General features: G+C 55.0%; 3 protein-coding genes across 3 annotated transcripts; 2 read left to right on the top strand and 1 right to left on the bottom strand.

The window, feature by feature from the left end:
• Window positions 1-2,639: 2,639 nt before the first annotated feature.
• RPA2 (replication protein A2) lies at window positions 2,640-7,352 on the bottom strand. Its single transcript, XM_086626159.1, has 9 exons — window positions 7,337-7,352; window positions 7,069-7,181; window positions 6,887-6,988; window positions 6,687-6,800; window positions 5,794-5,868; window positions 5,030-5,143; window positions 4,170-4,280; window positions 3,893-3,987; window positions 2,640-3,248 (listed from the first exon to the last, which is right to left on the bottom strand). Exons 1-9 carry the CDS (start codon window positions 7,350-7,352, stop codon window positions 3,164-3,166), a joined length of 825 nt encoding a protein of 274 aa, XP_086482285.1. The 3' UTR covers window positions 2,640-3,163.
• Window positions 7,353-7,791: 439 nt separating this feature from the next.
• SMPDL3B (sphingomyelin phosphodiesterase acid like 3B) lies at window positions 7,792-13,851 on the top strand. Its single transcript, XM_086625884.1, has 8 exons — window positions 7,792-7,855; window positions 7,971-8,184; window positions 9,749-9,846; window positions 10,413-10,556; window positions 11,150-11,322; window positions 11,473-11,653; window positions 12,256-12,389; window positions 13,456-13,851. The coding sequence occupies exons 1-8, from the start codon at window positions 7,792-7,794 to the stop codon at window positions 13,849-13,851; spliced, it is 1,404 nt and encodes a 467-aa protein (XP_086482010.1).
• A 1,694-nt stretch (window positions 13,852-15,545) lies between these two features.
• XKR8 (XK related 8) lies at window positions 15,546-18,507 on the top strand. The gene is made up of 3 exons (XM_086626192.1): window positions 15,546-15,847; window positions 16,571-16,767; window positions 17,558-18,507. The coding sequence occupies exons 1-3, from the start codon at window positions 15,552-15,554 to the stop codon at window positions 18,295-18,297; spliced, it is 1,233 nt and encodes a 410-aa protein (XP_086482318.1). The 5' UTR covers window positions 15,546-15,551; the 3' UTR covers window positions 18,298-18,507.
• The last annotated feature ends 3,074 nt before the right edge of the window (window positions 18,508-21,581 follow it).

Here is a 21,581-nt window from a genome sequence, read left to right as displayed (position 1 = left end):
CAGGCGCTCGCCATTCGTTAACAGCACCTAAATCGTGGTGTCAGTGTCACATTGTGATATGATGTCAGGTCAATGGAGGACAGAGAGAGGGACTACCACGAGTCCTTCTCAGTCTGACCAGTCTCCAGTTTTCCAATACAGACGAGACCCGTGTACCCAACCCGCCTGCCGCACCCCAGTTAAGGGGAAGGGGGGTCACCTTGAACCCTTTACAATGTGACCGGTCCGTCAGGCTCACGCTGACAGTGTCACTGGGACAGATCCCTCTGGGCAGCCCGCTGAGTCGGAGGGTGTTCGTCTGACCTGCTCAGGGACCCTCACAGGCAGTGCACCGGGCCAAAGCCCTTCTATCCCCAGTATCAATTGTCAAAATTTCCGGTCAAAATTTCCGGAAACTTATGTTTATAGCAGATAAATTTTATTACATATATTGACAGGATACAGATTCGAAGACAGCGGTGATAGGGACTGACTGCGAAACCAGAACTGATTCAATATAAACCCAGAACTGCTCAGTGACAATACTCAACAGCCGCAAGGTGTTAGTAGCTAATCGTGCGTAACACAGAGCTCTGACCCACAGGTGTCCCTGTGGGGGGGGAAGGGAGGTCCAGCCCATCGACTGATCCCAGATGTTCCGATGGAGGGCTTCCCCCAACACCCCCTTTCTCCTAAGCCATTTTTATAATTTTAGACGAGGCTCGAGTGACTAGTCATACATACCTTTGTCAGGATTGGTGTAAATTTTCCTTGCTTTGATTTAAAGGTATAGGCTAGAAGAATTCCAGAGTGCATGCTCAGTGAGGGGTGGTTGCAGCCCAGAGGTGGGTAGCTTTTGGGATGGAGGTGTGTTTTGGTATGATAGTGACATTATAATGAGCAAAGTTCAGCTTCAGGACACAATTTCACCATCATTGCTGAGGCAGTAGTTGCGATCCATCTTTCTTGATGCTAACTATGCGGTTATCTTCACCGGACATTCTTTGTTCCTCATAACAGGGATGAGCTGCAGTACCTCCGTACCACTCTGTTCCCCATTTCAAGGATATTGCACATTCCGTTCGACCAGATGCAGGCCTTGTCCATTCCAAGTGCATTCCGTTCCTGGGAGCAGCAACTGTCTCACCTCAAAGCTGCTCTAATATTACAGCTTGTGTTAAGATGTAAGCTGAACTTTGGGGGATTGTAAGCATTCTGAGTTTGGATTTCACTGTTAGTTCACAGATAGTTTTAAATGCAAACTTTCTGTGAAGCAGCCAACACTCTGTCCCCTAAGACCTGTTCCAAATTGTCTCTCCATCCAGACAACAGCAGATGCTCCTGGATGCTTTGAAGATCAAGCAGCAAATGGAGAGTAGGCAAAGACTGAAACTCCCTCCTTGGCCAACGAGTTTTTCCTCTCCAGTCACACCACAAGTGTTTTGTCCAGTTGCACAACTCCTCTCTTAACTGCAAGCAATTGCATTCATCTTCCCTTCCCAAAATCATCAGGGATTTTCTTCCTAACCTGCACGCCTCCTGTAAAAGGGAAATGACAGCACTTTTGGCTTCTAGATCCTGGGAGTTCACCTCTTAGACATTTATAGCACAGTTGAGCCCCAGAGGTGCACCGTGGGCCAAAGCTGCGCCACTCTCTGCACCTGAGCACATCAGCAGGGTTTGCCCCAGCATTAAGCCAGAAGCAGAAGTCCTGGGCCCAGCAACCTGCCCCACAGATGTGCAAAGAACCACTTTTTCAAAGCCAGGTCCCTTCACCAGTCCCTAGCAACAAAAACCCGATGACTGGCAGCTCCTGTGGCACCCAGAGTCAACCAGCTCATGAGCCCACCAGCATCAGCCCTGGCTGCACAGGGTGCTTTTCCAGCAGGCTGCTGGGAACTCAGCAGGCAGCAAAGGACAGGTCAGCACAGCACAGCAGGCTCTCATCTGCACATGTTCACCACCACATCCATGGTTCCTCCTATGAGGACAGCTACACACCTTGGGACTTCACCGGGTCATGGTGAAAAAGGCTCCTAAATATTTATGAACTCCTGAAACGCTCCCATTAGCAAATGCAAAACAATTCCCAGAAGGTGGTTTTCAGCTTTGTGTTTTATGTAACAGGAAATATATAACAGCTAAGAGGACAGAAACACGCTGAAGGAACTGGCCTCAGCATGCTGCCTCCTGGAACAATGCAGGACTGTGCAGAGAAACACGAGATGCAAATCTTCTACCTCCACCCAGATATATCAGCAGTATCAACCCTGCTCTTTCCTAATTTAGTGTTTTCCTCTGTTACACTTTAAGAATAGTTTAAAAAAGAAAAACTTCTTCCACATGATGTAATTCATTCTGAGCTTCAGCTACTTTTGGTGGCAGAAATGATCCTGGGTGTATGTGCAACACTGATACAACATGTAGCTTCCTCCAGTAGTACAACTATTTAATTTCTTAGTATCCAGACGTTCATTTCAGTTTGACCTTTCAAAGCAATTTCCTGCAAAAGCTAAGGAAAAAATAAGCATAATTAAAGAAACTCTGAAAGGATGGGCTGTGCTTTTACCCACATGATTAAGTTCTGTCAACACAGATGTTCTTCTTCAGGGCAGAAGAAAAGCCTCTAGAGCCACACAACGCAGGCAAGATTACCCAAGTTAAAGTTTTATTGGAAACATCCAAAAGCTCTAGTAACAAGATCAGCTCATAGTACAAAAACCAGATTTAAATGTGTAAACTAAACCAATTAAAAATGTATTCATCATGATTGTACATTAATGGAATATTACTTTTGGAATACTACCCACTTTGTGAATGAAATGGAATGAAAGCTGAGTTAGGAGAAACAGCAACAGAAACAAAAGACAATCTGTCCTGAACAAGACCAAAAAGAGGTGGTTCTAACACAGGCATCCTCTAAGGAGACAAAATCAAACTGGACGCTCTGAAGCTTGGAGTTGTTCAGTTTTCCTGTGTCAGTCATGTGGCATATAATCGAGACCAGTTAACAGAATCCTACACGTTCTGCTTGTCCTTGAATTCCAAGGAGGCCCTTGTGGAGTAACTGAGGCTCTCACAGGCTAGAAAGAGTAAAGATCACCTCCCGTGTCACAAAGCTCGGCAGGATAACTCGGTACACGGAAAAGCATTTGCTTTGAACTAAATCCATCTGGAAGTAACCTCACTCAGCATCCGTTGACTTATAGTGATCGTCGTCCACAGTGGAGTAGATGTGTCCCTCACTGCTAAGGAACTCAACAGCTTGCCTTTGAAGGAAAAAAATAGAAAAAAGGAAGCAAGAACTAGTTAGCAATTATCAACCCCCTTCTCTCAGGGATATCCTGTTTATAGACTCCATCCCTACTGTTCCCTTCTGGCACCACCCGCCAAGGGAAGCTCTTGGTGGCTCTATCCTGTTAGAGTTTAAGTGCTGCTCCACCAGCCAGTAGGTACAGAAGGTTTCTCCACAGCTATGGCAGTATGCTCCCCAGCAGCTCTTAGACTGCCTGCCACAGAGGGGAAGGCCACCACGTCTCAGGTAACAGTGCTGACAACTCTGCTTCCAAGGGGACAGAACACGGAAAAATAATGGATGTTATTCACTGTCTTTAGAGAAAATACTTGTGAGGCACTGCAGTACTCCCAGGTACCTACTGCTTTGCTACCGAACTGCTAACAGCTTGTTTTGAAAAGAGGGAACGAAGCATTTTATCGCCCCTTCAACTGGCTCATTCGAAGTGGCTGAAAACTTCAAAAGCTCTGGCTCACTACCGCATCCTACTGGAATATCTGGAATTACTAGCGCTGTCGAACAAGTAAGGATCTGGACTTGCCCACTATTTTCCTCTGTGTTCTTTTATCAGACTCCAGGACAGACTGCCTGGATTTCCAGAACATCCTACACACTTACTTGATTGTTGACATGCTCATATTGTGGAGCTGAAGTTTCAGCTCTTGGAGACTCATACCTTCTGGGACAGGGCAGTTTTTGATCAAGTTCAGCACCTGGAAAAGCAAGAACGACCAGAAGTAGGCAGCTAAGCTTCTCCATCAACGAGAAACAGCAAGGTCAAGGAAGAACCATCCGTCTTCCAAGAGTAACTGAGCTTGCATTCCTGTGTCCTACACCACACCACAGCAGCATCTGCTGTGGCCGCTGTGTTCCTGGAGAAGCTGCTTGCACCCACCTGACTCTGATGCACTGAGAGTCCATTCACTGGCAGGCTGCTCCCTCTTCCATAGTCCCCCATGTCACCAATCCCAGTGGAGGAAAACGACTGGGGCACTCTTGATGCTGACTGCAATTATGAATAAAATTGCTGCAGTTACACAGGCTGCCGCAAGCCCACGGCATTAAAGACTCAGAGAAATAATAATAAAAAATAGACTCCCAAAAGAAACTGCTGGAAATGGACTGCAACACAACCTCTCTCCAAGGAAGCCAGGATTCCAGTTACACCTTCACTGTAGCCCTCCAACAGCTTCAAGCTTTCCAGCCCCACAACTGGTGAACAATTAGATGATCCGAGGGCTGGAACATCTCTGCTATGAAGACAGGCTGGGAGAGTTGGGGCTGTTCAGCCTGGAGAAGAGAAGGCTCCAGGGTGATCTTATTGCAGCTTTCCAGTACCTAAAGGGGCTACAGGAAAGCTGGAGAGGGGCTTTGGACAACAGTGTGTAGTGACAGGACAAGGGGCAATGGGTTTAAACTGAAAGAGGGGAGATTTAGATTAGATATAAGGAAGAAATTTTTCACTCTGAGGGTGGTGAGGCACTGGCACAGGTTGCCCAGAGAAGTTGTGGCTGCCCCATCCCTGGAAGCGTTCAAGGCCAGGTTGGATGAGGCTTTGAGCAACCTGGTGTAGTGGAGGGTGTCCCTGCCCATGGCAGGGGGGTTGGAACTGGATGATCTTTGAGGTCCCTTTCAACCCAAACCATTCTATTCTATTCTATTAAAATTTCCCCAACGAACCCCAAGGTCTCTCATTGGGAGATAACCAGTAGCCCAGGAAGGGTCAAGATGAAATCAAGATCTTCAAGTACATACCATAAGATTTTTTCTGAGGATCATATGCGCATTGACAATCTCTAGTATGTGTGTGGTGAACTCATTCATGTTTTCCAGAGGCATGATCTTAAATGCCACCAAGCTTTTCTTATTCTTTCAGAGAGAAAAAAAAAAAAGCAAAGAAAAAAATTGACATCATAGCCACAGGAACATGCTTAACAACCAATCCAACCATTCTTTCCAGTGGGCAGGGAGCTTATCTGCACATAACTAGTGCAAAATTTTCTGACCTATGATTTTAAACATGATTTTGCAAGATGCCGCAGCCAGGGTAACTTCTATTTCTAACCAGCTGGTAATTAATTGCACTTTACTTTAACACATGTACCATTATTTGAATATTTACTCACATATTTAGTTACAATATTTAGTTATGAGGCAACCACATCACATCATGTGCTACAAGACACGTCCCATTAACCAGAACCCCATCTAAGCTCTGCAGCACGAACACTGGAGAACCTGGTGGCCAGTACTCTATTCTGCTGAAAACAATGCCCTGATGAAAAGTGGCATTTTAAAATGGGTCCTCTGTCCTGTGCATTGAGGAACAACTCAAGTGTTATTAAATACAGCTCTGGCAAAAACATTTGAGGATTTGCTCCCGGGAAAGGGCGAGCACAGACCGTAATGAAGTGGATATTCCGAAGGGAGCCCAGCTAACACTGTGCCAGATCACCAATCCCTCATGCTGCTGACCCAGCCTTACGGCTTCGAATTGGACACAGGTAACGTGATCTTACCTGGAAAGATCGAAGATGACCAGCTACTTCCACATAAGTTCCCGGAGGTACCACAACATTCTCGCCACCTGCCTCCTAATAGAGAGGAAAAGGAGAAAGGAATTGCTGATTCACACTTCCATTTCTCCATTATCACGATAAGTGACTTTGGCAAGGCAGCTTATCTCAAGCGAACACAAACAGCATGCATGCCTATGTCTAGTAAAGGCAGTTAGGTAAACATAACTGTAAATGAAAAATGGAGAAAAAAATTGCTCATTTGAAACACTGTACACGACAGCAGTCAAAGCCAGTCGCCTGCTTCGCTGTCTCTGTCCACATCCGAGGGATTTGCATAGATTAACAAGAGGAAAAAACCTTCAAATAATGAGTGTCTTAATTACTCTCCCAAAGTTTTCAACTGAACTCAGCAGTTTGCCTTCCAGTATGTGTTGCGGTAACATGGGATAGCTTTAAAGGCCTGCTATACCAGCAGTGAAAATTACCAGCACTTCGGGAGGCACACATCAGAAAACAAGACAATATTCATCAGTACACGTTTGCCTCCATCGCTGAGCCACACAGGAACGTCTCTGTTCACTCCCTCTCCTTGCATTTCCACACAGAGGTGCTGACCATGCCCCTCCCCGTTCAGCCATGAAGTCAACAGTTGAGCTTCAGCAGCTGAAGTGACAGATTCCAAGTGACTCGGTGTAGAACCACAGACAAATTACAAACAGGGCAGAGTCAGGTGCAGCACTGCTGATCTCTGCGACAGCAGCATCTCCCTTGGCTTGCAGAGGCGTGAATGTCTTAAAACGCTGTTCAGAACAGCCACTTTTTGATGAGTTCTCTCTCTCCACTGCTCCCAAAAGCTTTTAAAGCAGCATGTTCATAAGGAATCTGGTGCTTACATCAGTATCGACCCACTGCCTGACATCCATCGGGGCCGCCGTCATGTCATCCACTTTGTAGAGAATGTTGGTCGGTGCTTTCTCGGCGTGCCGAATTATGCCCATGATGGTGACCTGCGTTGGAAGAGGGAGGCCTTTACCCGGGATGGCCTTTGTTTCACGCGCGGCCTTCCCGCCGGCCGCCCTGCCCCGGCGCCCACCTGGGAGATCTCCACGTCGTGGATGCGGAAGGTCTCGTCGACCTGCTCGGCTGCCAGCAGCTGCGACACGGTGCAGGGCACGATGTTCTGCGAGCGCATCCGCTGCGGGGGACGGCGGGGCTGTCAGCGCCGCGGGGAGCGGCCCCGCGCCCCGCCCAGCCGCCGCCCCGCTCCCGGCCTACCTGCTTCTTCTCCGCCGCGGTGCCGGCGGGGGAGCCGAAGCCGCCCGGAGACTGCACGTAGCCGCCCGCGGGCGCCGAGGTGCCCACGGTGCCATACCCGCCGTCGAAGGTACCTGGAGGGGGACAGGGAGAGCCCGTGAGCCGGTGGCGGTAACGCGCCCCCCGCCCCCGCCGCCCCGGTCATCATGGTGCGCGGCGGCGGTCTCAGGCCCCCCCGCCCCCGGGCGCCCCGCGCTGCCCCCGGTGCCGCCCCCGGCCCGGCCCGCACCGTGCCCGCTCCACATGGCGCCGCCCGACCCTTCTGCGCCCGCCGGCCCGCGCGCGCCGCCGCAACTGCCTAATCCGTGAGCGCCGCTCCGCCGGCCGGCAGCCAATCGCGACACTCCGTCTTCCAGCTTCTTCCAATAGGAGGAGGCCCTGGCGAGGCGGCCGGCGCCATTTTGAGTGCGGGCGCTGCCCGGACGCGCTCAGATGCGTGTGGCTCTAGGGGAGGCGGGGCGAGGGGAGGTGGGGCGGGGCGGCTGGGCTGGGCTGGGCTGGGCTGGGCTGGGCTGGGCTGGGCTGGGCTCGGCTCGGCTCGGCTCGGCTCGGCTCGGCTCGGCTCCGCTCGGCTCCGCTCGGCTCGGCCCGGCTCGGCTCCGCTCGGCTCCGCTCGGCTCCGCTCGGCTCGGCTCCGCTCGGCTCGGCCCGGCCCGGCTCAGCTCGGCTCGGCTCCTGGCCGCTATGCAGCCCGTGGCGCAGCCCGTCCTGCTCCTCCTGCTCTGCCCGCTGGCCGCGGCCCTGCCAGGTAAGGGCTGGCAGCGCACCCCGCTCGCCGGCCGGGCGGGGGGACCCGAGCGATGCCCGGCGGCAGCTCCGCGCCCCCCGCCCCGCTGAGCCTCGTCGCCTCCCGGCGGGTGTAGGGCGCTTCTGGCACGTCACCGACCTCCACTGGGACCCCGACTACGACGCGGCGGCGGGTGCCGGGCAGGTGTGCCCCTCGGGCGGCTCCCGCGCCGTGCCCGCCGCCGGGCCCTGGGGCAGCTACCTCTGCGACGCGCCCTGGCGCCTGCTCGTCTCCGCAGCCCGCGCCATGGCGAACATCCTGCCGCGGCCGGACTTCGTCCTCTGGACCGGGTGAGGATGGGCCGGGAGCCGCTGCGCAGCGGCGGTCGGACGGGCTCTGACCCGCGCCCTGTCGGGGCTCCCCTCGGATCGCCGCCCTGTGCCCCCGCTGCCGTCCCGCGGACCGTGTGTGCCTCTGCAGCGGGAGCCGCTCCGGGGGGAGACGTGCCGAACAGGGCAGGGGGGGCTCGGGGGCTGCGTGCTGCTCCAAGCAGTGCCGGGTTCGGTGGGAGAAGGGGCGGCTGGAGGCCGTGGGGAGCGGGGGGGACCGGGGCTTGCTGGGGGGTAAGAGGAGACGGGAGATACGGATGAGATGTGGATGTGAGGGAGAGCGTGTCCGTGAGGAGGCCTCTCGGCACCAGCGACAGGTTCCCAGCAAGCCCCAGCAGCGAGAAGCAGGTAAGGAAAGGATCATCATTCACCGTCCTTCCTGTTCTTGCCAGTTGTTGCCAGCCCCGTCTGACTTGGCACAAATCCTGGGTGCCTGAAACGCTCGGGGGAGCAGGACGTGTTTGCACCAAGTTCTGCCTGTTACGAGGCAGTGGGAGGAGAGCATTGCTAAACAGGCTCGTGGCATTTCTTCAAACCATAAAGAGGCACCTGGGAGACTTGTCTGAAAAACAGGCGGTTTTGCTTTAGAAGTATGAAGAACATCCCCAAATTGAGCATGTTTTCTCCTAGTATGGTCTCCAGAAGCAGGTACCCTATTCTGCAGGAGGCCTCAATAGCAATTATAAGCAGTAAAAGCTTTATTTTGCGTAGTTATTGTAAGTGCGTATGTCCTCTTGTAATGTTTGCTTTTTTCCTAACAGTGCAACATCGACCTGTGGTTTGCTGTCACCTCCAGTCCCAGTTGGCAGGGCTGTTGCCTGCCCCCGTGTTTTCATTTTCTATCTCTGCGGATCATTGATCCTGCTTAGAAGTGGTTATTGGTCCTTATGACTGTGTGTTGATTTTTCTTTTTCCTTCAAACTGTTTACCCCAGTTCTTTGGCATAATTCTGAATTTTGATCTTCCTCTTCAATGGTCTTATTGACAGTCCAGCATCATCTACAAATGCTGGAAGCACGTAAGTGGAAACACAGAAGTGTGTGTTTGCTGTGTTTTGGGAGGCAGACCTTAACGATCACTGCCTTACTGGCGGCATTCCTTTGTTTCATTTTCATGAGAGTTGTTATCCTGCTGTTCCAACAGCCGTGCAGACAGCTTTGCTTCACTATTGCTGATCAGATGTTGACCTGAGATTGCAAAATGCTGTTCCTTGCAATATTTCCAGTCAACTTTAGTGTCTATTAAATGCACTGAGGCAGTGAGCCTCGACTTCCTGTGCTTCTGTATAGGTTTTTCAAGGCAGAATAAAGTAGAGCCTGTTTTCACTTTGAGCAATTCCTTGAAAACTCCTTTAGTGCTCTGAACAGTCAACATAGCACTGGTTCCTGCCCCCAAAAGCTTCAACTTTATCTTTATTTTCTAGGAGACACAAAGAGAAGTAAGCAAGTTTCTCTGCCTTGCTTCTCGTTTTAAACACATGCCCTATTAGTCACAGACAGTGACTGTGCTGCTTTTATTTTTCTAGAGATGATACTCCTCATGTCCCCAATGAGAAGCTTGGAGAAGAAAAGGTTCTGCACATCATAGAAAATCTGACTTCTCTGATAAAGGAGACATTTCCAGGTAGGATTTGACAGGATGAGAAGGGGAGAGGGGCACAGAGCCTCGTGGGAAGAGCTTACTGGTGTGGAGAAACGAGGGCACTGGGAAGGGGAAAGGCACAGAAGGACTGTATTTTTGGGAGTTGTTTGTCTTCTTTGTAGTTGTGTATGGTATGAGGCGTGTCTGAATTGAGGTGTCTGATGCACACTCATTGTTTCATGTTATCTCACTCAGAAGAGAGGAAAAGAAACGTTTCTGTAATTAGTCATTAAGACAGAAAAGGCTGCAAGATTTCCTCACACTTAATCCTGGTCAGCAGTGGGGGAAGGAGTCTTACTGATGGCAAAAGCTCTCTGAGTCATCTATAAAGCCGTGGCTCTGGGGTGGCTTGTCCTGAGGAGGGATGGTTTTGAGTGTTGCACCCCCAGTCAGTGCAGCCACCTAGCTGTGGGGTGGATGATTCACTTTTGCAAAGCTCTCAAGCCATGCTGTTCTTTCCAAGCCTGTGAGTGCTTCAGGAAGCTTTAGTGCTGAGGAGCTCTGAAGCAAGCACGGATTCCTCTGTGTCTCCTTTTCGCTGTCGTTAGATACTAAAGTCTACGCGGCGATGGGCAATCATGACTTCCACCCCAAGAATCAGTTTCCGGGGAAGGAGCACAGGATCTACAACCGAACGGCTGAACTGTGGCGTCCCTGGCTGAATGATACTTCCATTCCTCTTTTCAGAGCAGGTATGGCACCACTGGCTCACGCTGGCAGCACTCTGGGGAGATGGGTGTGGTTAGGAGAACACCACCAACGGTTTTCCCTGCTTCTATGCTCAGAGCAACAGTATTTGTAGAGTATTGCAGAGGAAGGGTCCAATTTAATGCTGATTTCTGGCCCTGAGTTCTCCTGCTTGTGAGAAAAGAAATTTCTTTATGCTTTAGTCAGTCCTGCTTTCCTTGAGCTACTGGAAAGTGTCCCTACAGCGAATGCAGAGTGGTGAGCTTCAGTGGAAGAAAAAAGATCTTTTAAGAAAGCTGCTGTGCAGGCCAGCACTGGCTCTCCAGAGCTGCCCAGCTCCTGGTGCTGCACACTGTCCCCGTGCAGGGTCTCCCTTCACCTTGAGAGGCAGAAGCACGACAAGAGGCACACGGGGGAAGAGTCGCTCCAAATCCCCATCCTGGAGCAGTCGGAGCACTGCTGGCACCTTGTCCAGACCGTGACTCTGCTGTGGCCCATGCCAAGGGGAGCTGAGAGGGATGAAAACAAAGGGATCTGGGGTCACAGCAACCAGCGTGACCAGACCTCCAGCTTTTTTCCTGACGGTTGTGTTTTTCAGGAGCTTTCTACAGCGAGAAGCTGCCCAGCCCAAGTACGAGGGGGCGAATGGTTGTCCTCAATACCAATCTGTACTATGACCAGAACAATGAGACAGCTGGTGAGGAAGATCCTGGAGGGCAGTTCCAGTGGCTGGAAGAAACACTGACCAACGCCTCTAGAGCAAATGAAATGGTATTAAAAGAAATGAATAGACAAACTTTGTAGAGGGCTTCTCCCAGCCTGGAAGCTCTTCTCGCTCCTGCTCTCCCCTCTGTGCAGTCCCGGCAAGCCAGTGCTCTTGGGAAGCGTGGGCTTTGTTCAGTGCAGCTCTCGCTTTTGTAGGTCTATATTGTCGGGCACATCCCTCCTGGCTTCTTTGAGAAGAAACGAGGCAAGCCGTGGTTCCGGAGTGGGTTTAATGAACGATACTTGAAAATCGTGCAGAAGCACCACGGAGTGATTGCAGCCCAGTTTTTTGGGCACCATCACACGGACAGCTTTCGGATGTTTTACAGCGATACAGGTACTGGTTCTGGCCACCCAGGCATTTGTGTGATAGCTCTTCCAACCTCCAGAAAATTACTGTTGAGGAGAGTTTTCAGTGGCTGTTAGCTGAATGCAGCTGAGAAGCCAAAAAAGGCTTGTAAAATGCCTTGGTCAACAAGAAACAACAGTGCTTCTGATCTCTACCCTCAGCCTGTAGCTCCAGCCCTTCTTGCTGTTTACCCTCAAATGTTGTTGTTTCCCCTCAGTGCCTCGCACCTTCTTGCCTTCTCCCTCTTGGTGGGTTTTGGGCATCAGCTGAGACACAGGGGAGCGATGACGAATCTTTGCAGTGGGGTTACAGGCAGTGCGCTGGGTTTCCTTTGCTGAGGGTGGTTCTCCTGTTCACTCCCTACAAAAGTCTTCGACAGCAGTGGAAAGCCTGTTCTCAGCTGCAGCAGCCCCACGTTCAGTCCCTGATGCTGTTCAATGTGCTGATCTTTGTGTGTGCTGGTGTAACTCAGCAGGTGACAAAGCTGCTGTTTGCAGTGTCGTGGGTTCCTGGGGTGTCACTGCAATGCAGACAGCGTGTGGTACAAGCCAGGGTCTCCCGTTCATGGGATGTTTTGCCTTTCTGTGAAGGTTCTCCAATCAATGTCATGTTCCTGGCCCCTGGAGTGACTCCGTGGAAAACAACATTACCTGGAGTGAACAATGGAGCAAACAACCCTGGGATTCGAGTGATCGACTATGATCCAGACACCCTTCAAGTGCTGGTAGGGATCCTTGTGTGCTGCACACTGCAGTTTTAGAAAGGTGCTTTATTCCTCCATCCAGTTTTAAGAGGCAGGACTATAGGAGCCAAGCAGGCCTGTAGGAGAGGACCTCAGGCAAGTTGTTTCAGCCTCATGGCTAGCACAAAGATTTAGTAAGCGTGTCAGTGAGAAAGGCAGGGCGACCGCCATCAGCTGGCTCAGGCCTTCTGCTGGGACGAGTTCCCCAGGGAAGAGTAGGACATGTTGTCGTGTTCTTCATGTCTTCAGCTGGTCTCCTTTGACACTTGCTTTACTACCCAGGTAATGTGGATTGCAGAACTTCCTTTTGGGGGCTGACAGACCTGTCAACCCCCCTCCAAAAACTTTTAAACAACTGGAAAATTGTTTGGGTCCCTCTGCTTGATAAATTGATCCATTTGTAATGGATCTGGAGTCAGGTTCCATTTTCTCTGTCTCTTATTTGCAGAGAGGTAGGGGTTGGGGTGTTTGTGCCTCTCGTGGTAAAGCAGCTCTTTAGATGCTCTGTGTGCGTGTTTGTAGCATGAGAAACTGATGTTAAAATACACTGTGGCAGGCTGGGGAGCTACTGAAGCAGAGAGAAAAAGGGCAAGACACTGACAACAGAAGTTGTGAAAAACTTCATTCTTTAGTTTCTTCACAGTTGAGAAAATAACGTCGCTCCGTAAGTATCCAGCCCTTGCTTCTGCCAGCGGACAGCGGAGATAGTAAATCACGGTGGTTTTGAAGCAGGCTGGGCTCAAAATTCCTGATATTTGGAGACAAAAGCCAAGCAGAGAAAAGCAATCTCTTCATCCCTTATGAAACAGGACACTTTTGTGAGGAGGTCTGGAGGCTCTCACCGGAGATGTCTGTCCCCAGCAAGCACCTGTCGGGCGGCAGCTCGCCCTGGCTGGGCAGGGAGATGCACTGCCTGCGGAATACACGTGTCCGTGGTGCTGCACAGCAGCGGCTGGGAGAAGGGGTTGATGGCATCCTAGCCATCAAGTTTCTCTCAAGGGCTGATCCTTTCCTGATCTGTCCTTGCTCTGGTTTTCTTTCCCTGCAGGATATGATTACTTACTACTTGAACCTAACTCATGCCAACATGATGGCCTCAACGTGGGAAAGAGAGGTCCCAACGTGGGAGGAAGAGTACAGGCTGACAGAAGCCTTTCAAGTCCCCGATGGCTCTGCGCGCTCCATGGGCGCGGTGCTGGAGAGAATATCGACGGACCCGCACTATCTGCAGCGGTACTACGAGTTTAACTCCGTCAGGTACGACCTGGCCCTGTGCGAGGAGGCCTGCCGCATCGACCACGTTTGTGCCATCAGGGAAGTGGATTTTACAAACTACCACGAGTGCGTTAAGACCAGCAGCTCTGCCCCTGCTGTCATCAGTGTTTGGCTTTTCTTGTTCTGCTTGCTCTTGGGACTTTGGAGTCCCCAGTGCACGCTGGGATGACAGAGCAAGCAAGAAATGGAGAGAGCACAGGTTCACCAGACAGATGATTCAGCAGTTGTTAATGATTTTGGCATTGGCCGCTTGCTCAGACCAAGGCCAAATCAGTGGCTTTTACTAAAAGCTCTACCATGTTGATTTGAAATCTTCTAGAAAAGCTGGATGTATCAGGGAAGGGCAGTGATTGCTGCAAAGTCTTTTGTGCCAGACTGACTTCCATCCGGGAGTCTTGTCTCCTGCTCTGACTTCTGAGGTAGTCTCACAGATGAGATGAAGACCAGGCCTTCCTGTGGACTTTAACTTGCCATGGACGAGAGCTGTGAGCTTCCACGTGTTCCCACGGAGTCTGTGGCTAGGTGGGTTCCTGATGTCAGTGCACACTGCTCTTCTGGTAAGACCACACATCTGGTGGCCTGGGAGGTCTTGGTTTTGGTGGCCTCGTACAGCAGCAGCCTCACATTTGACTGCCTGGGGTTAGTTCTTCCTTTGACAGTGTGTGAACTTCAAGTTTGGGCCGTGAGTTTCACGTGTCAGTGCCCAAGATGAGGCTCTTGGGTAAGAAGCTTGATAATGTTTTTTTTTAAATTTTATTTATTTTTTTCCCTCAAATTGCTGCTCATAAACAGCTCTTCCCTTCTGTGCTCTCTTAACTTGCATCCACTTAGTTTCTTCCTTCAGCTGGGCCTTGCCCCTGACTGCTTGGGCGTCAAGAAACGCTCAACGCTTTGGTGGTTACCAGCCTTGGGCTTTGCTAGATTCTCCGAGAGCCTCGAGAGAACCAGTACAAAGTGGTGTTACTGGGCCCTTTAGGTACGGGTGAATGCGGTGCAGAAAAAATATTTGTTTTCTGTACAAGGCGGCTCTGAGCTCCCAGGGGTCTGCTGAGCACAGAGCAGGAGCTCGCGGGGCCGTGAGGTGTCACACTGGGAACATGGAGCCTGAGCCTGCCCTGGGTCAGTGCCGGCTCCGGTAGCTCCTGTGGGTCATCTGCGTGCTGCCCGGGGACCGGGCTGCCCCTGGAGCAGGCTGCCAGTGGACTGGGCTGCCAGAAGGGCACGGGGTGCTTCCAGCTGGCGCTGGGGCAGCCGGTTCGGTGCAGGAGCTGGGTGACAGCCGGGGCCCTCCTGCTGCCCAGTGCCCCCAGCTCCGCACCGGAGCTCCCCAGAGCCAGGGCGGGTGGCGATGGTTGGGTGTTCGGGCTTTGCCGTGTCCCGGAACCTTCCCGTTTGCACCAGCGTTGCGCTGGTGCCAGTGCCGGTGTCCGGCAGCCGCGGTGCGGGAGCGGGCGGAGCCAGAGGTTCGAAAGGGTGCGGGAAAACGGCGGCGGTGCGCGCGGGTGCACGCGCCGAGGCGGCGGTGGGCGGCACGGACGGGGCGTGAGCCGGGCGGGGCGGGCGGCGGCGGCGGCTTCCCGGGACGGGACGGGACGGGACGGGAGCGCCGCGGGCCCCTTCCCGAGGCGCGGGCGGGCGCGGTGCGGGGAGAGGCCGGGACGGGCCTCTGCGGGGGGCGGCGCTGGGGCGGCCCGGGGGGTGCGGGGAGCGACTGGGGGCGGGTGCGGGGGGCGACCCGGGGGGGCGGGCGGGGAGCGCTGCACCGCCCGGCGAGGCTGGGGGCGGGGCCCGCAAGGGGGCGGGCCCGTCCCGGGGCGGGCGCGGGAAGTGGGCGTGTCCGCGCCGGGGCGGGCGGTACCGGCCCCGCCGATGGCGCCGCGGGCCGCCCCGCCGCCGTTCGGGCCGCTGCAGCTGGTGCTGGCGGCGGCGGGGACGGCGGCGGCGGCGCTGGACGTGTGCTTCGACGGGTGGGCGGCGGCGGAGTACGCGTGGGGCGGGCAGCCCGGCTGGGCCGCGCTGGTCGTGGCGCCGCTGGCCGCCGCCTCGGTCGCCACCCAGGCCTGCAGCTGGCTCTGGCTGCGCTCCGACCCGCCCGCCCTGCGCCCCGGCGTGCCCCGGTGGCTGCTCGTCGCCCTCCACCTTCTGCAGCTCGGCTTCCTCTTCAGGTAGGGCATTCCCCCTACTGCGTTCCTCCGGCATCTCCCGGGCATCCCGCGGGCATCGCTCCGGTACTTCTCACCCACTCCCGGCACCCCCACGGCATCCCCGGGGCATCCCCCGCCAGCATCACCCCGCCGCCCCCACCCACCCCGCCCCAGCCTCTCCTCCTGCCCCCCCAGGCTGCTCCTGCGGGTGGACGGGGAGTCGCGTCCCCCCCATCCCCGGGTATCGGGATGGCCGAGGGGCTCCCTGGCACAGCGGTTTGGCCCAGCCCCGGGTTGGAGCCCGGTGGAAACGTGTCGGTGGGAGCGTCCCTGCGGCCGAAGTTTCCCACCCGCATCCCGAAGCACCGGCTTTGCTCCATCTCCTGGTGCCGTTGCAGCTGCCGGAGCGCTCCGGGCACACCGGGCGGGTGCTGCAGCCCGCGGAGCAGTGAGCGCCCCGGAGCCTTGTCTCGGCCTCAGCTCTCCCGAGGAGGAGATTTGGGAAGTGGTGTGGCCGCCCCGTCCCCCTCCCGGGGGAAGGACATGATCCGGCTGCCCCTGCCGAGGGCCGTGCTTGGTTTCACGCTTGAACTTCCCGCAGCCCTGGGCACCCTGTGGGTGCTGCGGGGCTTGGCTTGGGACGGGGGAGGGGGTTACAGCTGCCTGCCAGGGCAGCGTGCGGGCGGAGGGACGTGCTGCAATGCCCCTGGGCAGCCCCTCACCACCGGCTGGGTCCCCACACAGGTGCCTCTACGCTCTGAAGGTGGGCTGGAAGGTGTGCTGGGCAAAGGCAGAGGAAGAGGAGGAGCAGAGGCGCATGGCCTTCCTCTCCCATGACATCAGCATGCTGCGCCTCTTCGAGACTTTCCTGGAGAACACCCCGCAGCTCACCCTGCTCCTCTATGTTATCGTGCGGACAAACAAGTTAGAGTTCTTCCAGGGTGAGGGGTCTGGGGCCCGGGGAGGGAGGCTGCGGGGCTGCAGGCCCGAGGTCAAACTGGGCTTGGACAGGACAGACCGGATGGGCTCTCCATGGGCTGCAGGACCCAGCCAGACACTGTTCTTTTGTCCTTGAGGTTCTCCAGTGTCATTCTTTTCCCACATCACTCCTTCCCTTGATGTAGCACTCGGGAGAGTGGACCCCTGTCCTGCGCTTGCATGCCCCAGTGGACTATGCTGGGCCTGGGATGGGAGGGTTGAAACTGGGGGATCTCTGTGGTCTTTCCCTTATGTGCCCCAGGAGAGGCTGAGTGTCAGGAGGCACGTTGGGAACCTGCTGGGGAGCGGGGAGGTGCTGTTGTGGATGTGGATGTGCATGGAAGGTGGAGCGGAGCCCACCCAGGAGGTACTTTGGTGCCTGTCCTGGGGTGGGGAAGAGCCAGGTGTCACTGCAGTGAAATGGGGAGCTCAGCCATGTGCTGGTTGGGTAGAGTCAGTGCTTGTCTCCTGCTCTTGTGGGCTGGGGGGCTTCCCTGGCTGGGAGACGGGTTCTGCAGAGTCGCTCGGTCCCATCTCTTCTTCCCCATCTCCTGGGCAAGACCGGGCACCAGCCGCCTCCTCGGGGAGGGCAGGAGGCCGAGGAGAGGAGCAGTGGCTGTGGCGCTGACCCTTGGCAGCAGCTGCTTTGCGAGCTGGTGGGAAGCTCGTTGTAGCAACGCTGAGCAGGGGGAGGTTTGAACCAGCTGAGCCCTCCTTGATCTGCCCTCAGCATCTCCACTGCTGTGTTTGCAGGACTGGGGCTCTGCACTGCGTTCTTGTGTGTGACCTGGTCTCTGCTGGACTACCACCAGTCCCTGCGCTCCTTCTTGCAAGACAAGTACGAGCTGAGCCTGGCCTCCTCCATCATCTACTTCCTGTGGAACCTTTTCCTCATCTGCCCCCGCATCCTTGCGGTCGCTGTCTTCGCCCTGCTCTGGCCCTACGGCGTGGCGGTCCACTTCCCGCTCGTGTGGCTGGCGATGTTCCTCTGGGTCAGCCTGCAGGGCACGGACTTCATGGAGTCACCTGGCCCTGAGCAGCTCTACCGGGCCATGGTGGCTGTGATCCTCTACTTCAGCTGGTTCAACGTGGCACAGGGCAGGACGCTGTACCGCAGCATCATCTATCACGGCTTCATCCTGGTGGACAGCACGCTGCTATCCCTGGCCTGGCTCTGGTGCCGGTCCCCCTCTGACGGGCCCTCGTACCTCGTCCCGCTGCTCTCGGCCGCCCTGCCCTGCTACCTGCTGGGGCTGGTGCTGAGGGTCACCTACTACGAGTGGCTGCACCCAAACGTGCGGGCGCAGCAAGGGGGCAGCTACGATGAGGTGGATGCCAACGGGAGGACTGACGGGCCGGAGCTCCGCTCGTTCTCGGTGCCAGACCCCGTGAACAGGCGGATGCAGTGCCTGGCCCAGGCTCAGTTCCCCATCTCCCGGCCGGCGGGGCAGCGCTCCCTGAATGGGGCTGCTGCTGTTGAGTCTGCTGTCTGAGGCCGGCTCCTCCAAAGTGACTTGCCAGGAAGGTAGATTTGTTAGTCCTGCTCCCAGTTCTTCCCCTGGGCTGTTCTGGGCAGCTGGAGGGGCCTGGCAGAAAGCAGGGGTGAGTCTCACGGCACGCAGCTGCCATGGCCGAGCTGCTGGAGCCACGGTGTTCATGGGGGTCCAGCACGTTGTGGCTGCACTGCTGTGTCAGCTTCTCATTATTTATTATTGGCTTTTTCAAAAAAAAAAAAAGAAGCAACAGTTTGTTCTCTGTGTCTGTTCTTCCCGTGCCCGCTGCTGCCGTTGCAGCTTAGGGAGGTGGATGCTGGTGGGGGAGAGCTCGTTCCTCCTGTGCAGCAGCCATCTGATCTTTGTGTTGGCAGCCAGGATTCTCCTCCTCCTGTTTTGCTGTTAAGGTCAAAGAGTGCCCGTTATCACCGTGTTCAGGGAGGGACAGGGAAGGAGGCAGTGACTCCCCTGCCCTGGGCAGGCGGGGTGACAGGGTGCCCCCAACCTGGGGAGGGCATTGCAGGGCTGTGCAGGGTCAGGGCGCGTGGGGGCTGTGCTGCTGCCTTGTGGCAGTGCTTTGCCCCTTCGCAAACCGGGAAGTGCATTCCGGTGTGAGTTCTCTGTGGACAGAAACTCTGGCTCTGCCCTTTGCCACGGCTGCCAGGTCCCTCCCTGCTGCGGGCTGAGAGAGGGGGACAGAGCTGAAGCTTCATGCTCGAAGCTGGCTCTGGGGCCTGGGCACGTCACCCCTTTGCTGCTACCCCAGACGGTCGCTTTCCTCCTTCAAGCCGCAGATGCTGTTGGGGGGGTGGGGTGCTGGCAGGGTGCAGCAGCTCCGTGGCACTCCATCCTCCCCAGGGAGGGGCAGGGCTGTGTCCTGGTGCATGGCTGCAGCGTGGCTCAGCACTTCTGGCTCATTATGGACACCTCGTGGTCCCTTTGTTGGCATTTCCACCACCACACCCTGACACCATGCCCGGGCTGGAGTTGTCCATGACCAGTTTCTCAGCTGTACGTGGCTCTTGGTGTGGCCGGGGTGGGGCTGTGCTGACACCCGCTGTTTCCCAGGTGGGGCTGCCCCCGGCTCCGTGCCAAAACCTGAGCAGGCTCCCAAATGAACCCCGGGCTCTTTTTGCTATTACCCTGCCAGCAGCTGTGGCACATCCTGGCAGCCCCTGGCATTGGCACGTGGCCTTTTCCCCTCGTCTCCATCACCCACTCTCCTGTCAGGACCCTGTCCCAGGAGGAGATCCCCCCACCCCGTACCAGCGGAGGCAGCAGGAGTGGCTGAAACACTCCTTTCCTTGCCATTCCTATAAGGAGATAAGCCCACGGCCAAGGGCAGTGGCACCGCAGTAGAGGCTGGGAGGAGGGGTGGTTGTTGGCCTTGTGCGAAAGAAAAAGGAAAGGGAAGGCGTGTGTGGGACTAGCCCAGTACCATGTGCCTTCCCTGGGCACCACAGCAGCACCAAGGAGCTGGCATCTCCACTGCTGGCATCTCCACTGCTGGCTCCCACAGGCTGCTCCAGCGATACAGGGTCTCCAGTGGCTGCTTGTGCCCGCAGCTGCAGTGGGACCTGTGGCACCATCACCCTGAATGCTGCTGGTACCACCGAGCCCAGTCCAGGCCGTCACAGGGGACAGGGACCGACTGCATGGGTGTCAGAGAACAGGCTGAAGCAGTGACTATAGAAAATAAAGACTTTTTTTTTTTTTTTTTTTTTTTTCCCAGTTCATAGGACAGTTCCCATTATGCAGACCATGAACTGGCAAAAGCTCTGTGGCAGGCAGTGCCCAGGCCTCACCCCTCTCCCGCTGCCAAGGGGTGGGTAATGCAGCACGGGCTGTTGTGGGCTCCGGGGGTCTTGCTGCTCTCCAGGAGCACCAGCATGGACGTCTCCTAGAGGGCTCTCGGAGGCAGCAGATATTAGTGGAGCAGGTGTTTTTTTTTAAAAAAAAAGGTGGGCTCAGCACCAGTGCCCTGGGCCAGCTGTCAGGCTGTCACCAGTTCAGCTACAGCCAGGTCAGGGTAATGGGAGAACACAGAGACAGCAGAAAACCAGTGCTTGGATAGAGATGCTGTTCCTGCCACACAAGAGACAGGAAAAGTCTTAAAATTCAGCCAGCAGAGGGAAAAATAAAATAGCCAGGTCAACCTTTATTAAACATAAACACAGAAATGTACCATCAACCTCCTGTTATAAAAGTACTTTACATACATTCAGGGAGACATCGTATAAATATCAGTATGAAATATCACTGGCTGCAAGAATTCCACACTCAGCTAAAATTTTGCTGACATCTTAAAATTTCCTTAAAACATTTTAAAGTAAACAAACACAAAGCAAAGCCAGCCAGCTGCTGGGCTGCTTGGTACCTTGGGTCCAGCACTCACTGCGAGTGCCTGGGCAAAACGCGTCCCACCCCCAGCATGGCTCTCCTGCAAGCTGCTTTGGTCGTTAGTGAAGCCAAGGGGCTGCTCGGCCATGCCGGATGGTAGGAGGTTAAGGCACAGGTTTTAATCCCAAAGTTCAGCTGGCCAGAGAACAAGATGTGCTCTGAACAGGCTGTTACACAGGCTGGGGTATCTCCCAAGCCTGCTTACAGGAGACCTTCAGATGAGCTGAGGACCTGCAGAGATGTTCAGGATCCAGCACAGACTCTTCTGTGACTGTATCGTGATCTTCTGGTAACATTTCCGACCCTGGGAGCAACGGGGCTGCTTCTCAGCACGGCTCACTTCCTACCAGATCCGCTCTGGCTGCTGCAGTAACGACACTTCTCGAGGACTACAGATGAACTGGACTCTCTGTGGACCCAGCAGTAACGGAGCTGTCGCCCTGTAGCATCTCTCCCTGCTGTGAAACACGAGCACACACCCTCACGGGTACCCCAGCTGCCTGGGAACACTCAGTAACACACCTGAGCTCTCCACCTGCGCACACGGCAGATGGGAGAACATCCCCCGCAGGCTCCTGCCCCTGATTCTCTTCCAAACCTGCTGCTGAGCGCTGCCCAGTTATTTCCAGCACACCCCAGCTTGTGCCAGGGGCTCTGCTGGGCCAGCAGCTGGGAGCGGAGCGGCAGCTGTCAGTGCGGCTGAGACATCCCCTTCACTGCAGCAGAAAGTGGCTCCTCTGATTTTTCTAACGGGACAAGAGGTCGCGTTGCTCGCAGGCAGCTGCTGCTACACAGCGTGCTCCTGAAGCAGAGAATTCCTGGGAAAATACGCAGACCCAGAGTGCCCGCCTGAGAGCAGAGCACAAGGTCAACACCTAGCAAGG

The sequence above is a fragment of the Tauraco erythrolophus genome, chromosome 24, assembly GCF_009769465.1.
Source record: "Tauraco erythrolophus isolate bTauEry1 chromosome 24, bTauEry1.pri, whole genome shotgun sequence".
NCBI lineage: Eukaryota > Metazoa > Chordata > Aves > Musophagiformes > Musophagidae > Tauraco > Tauraco erythrolophus.
This window is presented reverse-complemented; position numbering and strand designations above follow the sequence as displayed.